The following is a 2,896-nucleotide window of genomic DNA, read 5'->3' as shown; positions in this document are numbered from 1 at the left end:
ACATTGTCAATAGAATTGAGTTAATGAACTCCCCCTCTCTTCTCCTCTCCTACCCTCTCCTCCCACCTCTACTCTTCTCCCCTCTCCTCTTCACCCCCTCTCTCCTCCTCTTCAACCCCTCTTTTCTCCTCTTCTCCTCTTCTCCCCTCTCCTCCCACCTCTACTCTTCTGCATTTCCACTTCAGGGGAGGAGATGGAGAGTGACTGCATTTCCACTTCAGGGGAGGAGATGGAGAGTGACTGCATTTTCCATAGCCAACTACTACCGGAGGTTTATCCAGGGCTTTGGTCAGGTAGCCAACTACTACCGGAGGTTTATCCAGGGCTTTGGTCAGGTAGCCAACTACTACCAGAGGTTTATCCAGGGCTTTGGTCAGGTAGCCAACTACTACCGGAGGTTTATCCAGGGCTTTGGTCAGGTAGCCAACTACTACCAGAGGTTTATCCAGGGCTTTGGTCAGGTAGCCAACTACTACCAGAGGTTTATCCAGGGCTTTGGTCAGGTAGCCAACTACTACCAGAGGTTTATCCAGGGCTTTGGTCAGGTAGCCAACTACTACCAGAGGTTTATCCAGGGCTTTGGTCAGGTAGCCAACTACTACCAGAGGTTTATCCAGGGCTTTGGTCAGGCAGCCAACTACTACCGGAGGTTTATCCAGGGCTTTGGTCAGGTAGCCAACTACTACCAGAGTTTTATCCAGGGCTTTGGTCAGGTAGCCAACTACTACCGGAGGTTTATCCAGGGCTTTGGTCAGGCAGCCAACTACTACCAGAGGTTTATCCAGGGCTTTGGTCAGGCAGCCAACTACTACCGGAGGTTTATCCAGGGCTTTGGTCAGGTAGCCAACTACTACCAGAGGTTTATCCAGGGCTTTGTTCAGGTAGCGACTCCCATTACCTCACTGCTGAAGGGGGAACCGGTGTGACTGCAGTGGACAGCTGAGGCGGACAGGGCTTTTGGTCACCTGAGGGCTCTGTTTACCTCGGCTCCCCTGCTGGCTCATCCGGATCTGGGTGAGGAGCCGTGCTCTCTCAGCGCTCGGGTACGCCACTAAAGCTCCGCCCCTGTACTTTCTTTTCGAAGAAGCTCCGCCCGGCGGAGCGAAACTATGGTGTGGGGGATCGGGAGCTGTTGGCTGTTGTCAAGGCTCTGAAGGCGTGGAGACATTGGCTTGAGGGGGCTAAACACCCTTTTCTCATCTGGACTGACCACAGCAATCTGGAGTACATCCGGGCAGCGAGGAGACTGAACCCTCGCCAGGCAAGGTGGGCCATGTTCTTCACCCGTTTAATTTTCACCCTTTCCTACAGACCAGGTTCCCAGAACGCTAAGGCAGACGCACTGTCCTACAGGCCAGGTTCCCAGAACGCTAAGGCAGACGCACTGTCCTACAGACCAGGTTCCCAGAACGCTAAGGCAGACGCACTGTCCTACAGGCCAGGTTCCCAGAACGCTAAAGCAGACACACTGTCCTACAGACCAGGTTCCCAGAACGCTAAGGCAGACACACTATCCTACAGACCAGGTTCCCAGAACGCTAAGGCAGACACACTATCCTACAGACCAGGTTCCCAGAATGCTAAAGCAGACACACTATCCTACAGACCAGGTTCCCAGAATGCTAAAGCAGACACTATCCTACAGACCAGGTTCCCAGAATGCTAAAGCAGACACTATCCTACAGACCAGGTTCCCAGAATGCTAAAGCAGACACACTATCCTACAGACCAGGTTCCCAGAATGCTAAAGCAGACACACTATCCTACAGACCAGGTTCCCAGAATGCTAAAGCAGACACACTATCCTACAGACCAGGTTCCCAGAATGCTAAAGCAGACACACTATCCTACAGACCAGGTTCCCAGAATGCTAAAGCAGACACACTATCCTACAGACCAGGTTCCCAGAATGCTAAAGCAGACACTATCCTACAGACCAGGTTCCCAGAACACTAAGGCAAACGCACTGTCCCGGATGTATGACACAGAGGAGCGGTCCATAGATCACACTCCCGAACTTCCGGCCTCTTGCCTGGTGGCACCGGTAGTGTGGGAGCTGGACGCGGACATCGAGCGGGCGTTACGTACAGAGCCCACTCCCCTCCACCTGCCCAGAGGGACGTTACAGCCCTTACCCATTCCACAACGACCGTGGTCGCACCTTTCTGTGGACTTCCTCAAGGATCTTCCTCCCTCACGATCCTGGTCATTGTGGATCAGTTCTCTATGTCCTGCGGTCTCCTTCCTTTGCCCGGTCTCCCTACGGCCCTACAGACTGAGGAGGCCCTGTTTACACATGTCTTATAGGCACTATGGGGTGCCAGAGGATATAGTGTCTGATCGAGGTCCCCAGTTCACGTCAAGGGTCTGGAGGGCGTTCATGGAACGTCTGGGGGTCTCCGTCAGCCTTACCTCTGGTTTTTACCTGTGCCACTGGGTTTTCACCTCCGCCACCGCAGTGAGGCCCCGGTCTGGCTCTCGACCCGAAACCTGCCCCTCCGCCTGCCCTGCTGGAAGCTGGGCCCGCGGTTCAAAGTCCTGAGGAGAGTGAACGAGGTTTGCTACAGGTTACAGCTTCCCCCCGATTACCGTATTAACCCCTCGTTCCATGTGTCTCTCCTCAGGCTGGTGGTGGCTGGTCCACTCCAGGAGTCTGAGGTGCAGGTGGTTCCTCGACCCCCTCTGGACATCGAGGGGAACCCGGCGTATGCTGTTTGAGCGATAATGGACTCGAGGCATCGGGCGAAAGGCCTTCAGTACCTCGTGGAGTGGGAGGGGTACGGTCCGGAGGAGAGATGCTGGGTAGCGGTGGAGGACGTTTTGGACCCTTCGTTGTACTAGACTGTTGGGGGTCTGGGAGAGAATTGAGTTATATAACAGACCAGTGTGGGTCAGG

The 2,896-nt window shown here is 54.5% G+C and overlaps 1 protein-coding gene across 10 annotated transcripts; it reads left to right on the top strand.

Annotated features, from left to right (window-relative positions):
- The first annotated feature begins 6 nt into the window (after window positions 1-6).
- LOC127920203 (suprabasin-like) lies at window positions 7-2,890 on the top strand. Of its 10 annotated transcripts, none has more exons than XM_052503999.1 (4): window positions 7-713; window positions 756-1,358; window positions 1,401-1,484; window positions 1,775-1,909. In XM_052503999.1, the coding sequence occupies exons 1-2, from the start codon at window positions 24-26 to the stop codon at window positions 924-926; spliced, it is 861 nt and encodes a 286-aa protein (XP_052359959.1). In that variant the 5' UTR covers window positions 7-23; the 3' UTR covers window positions 927-1,358; window positions 1,401-1,484; window positions 1,775-1,909. The 10 variants fall into 10 exon arrangements, with proteins under 10 accessions (XP_052359959.1, XP_052359957.1, XP_052359962.1 ...); XM_052503997.1 differs by having other exon boundaries at window positions 1,733-1,867; XM_052504002.1 differs by lacking the exons at window positions 1,401-1,484; window positions 1,775-1,909 and adding an exon at window positions 2,625-2,890 and having other exon boundaries at window positions 7-293; window positions 1,085-1,266.
- Window positions 2,891-2,896: the final 6 nt, after the last annotated feature.

The sequence above is a fragment of the Oncorhynchus keta genome, unplaced genomic scaffold (assembly GCF_023373465.1).
Source record: "Oncorhynchus keta strain PuntledgeMale-10-30-2019 unplaced genomic scaffold, Oket_V2 Un_contig_18627_pilon_pilon, whole genome shotgun sequence".
Lineage (NCBI taxonomy): Eukaryota > Metazoa > Chordata > Actinopteri > Salmoniformes > Salmonidae > Oncorhynchus > Oncorhynchus keta.
This window is presented reverse-complemented; position numbering and strand designations above follow the sequence as displayed.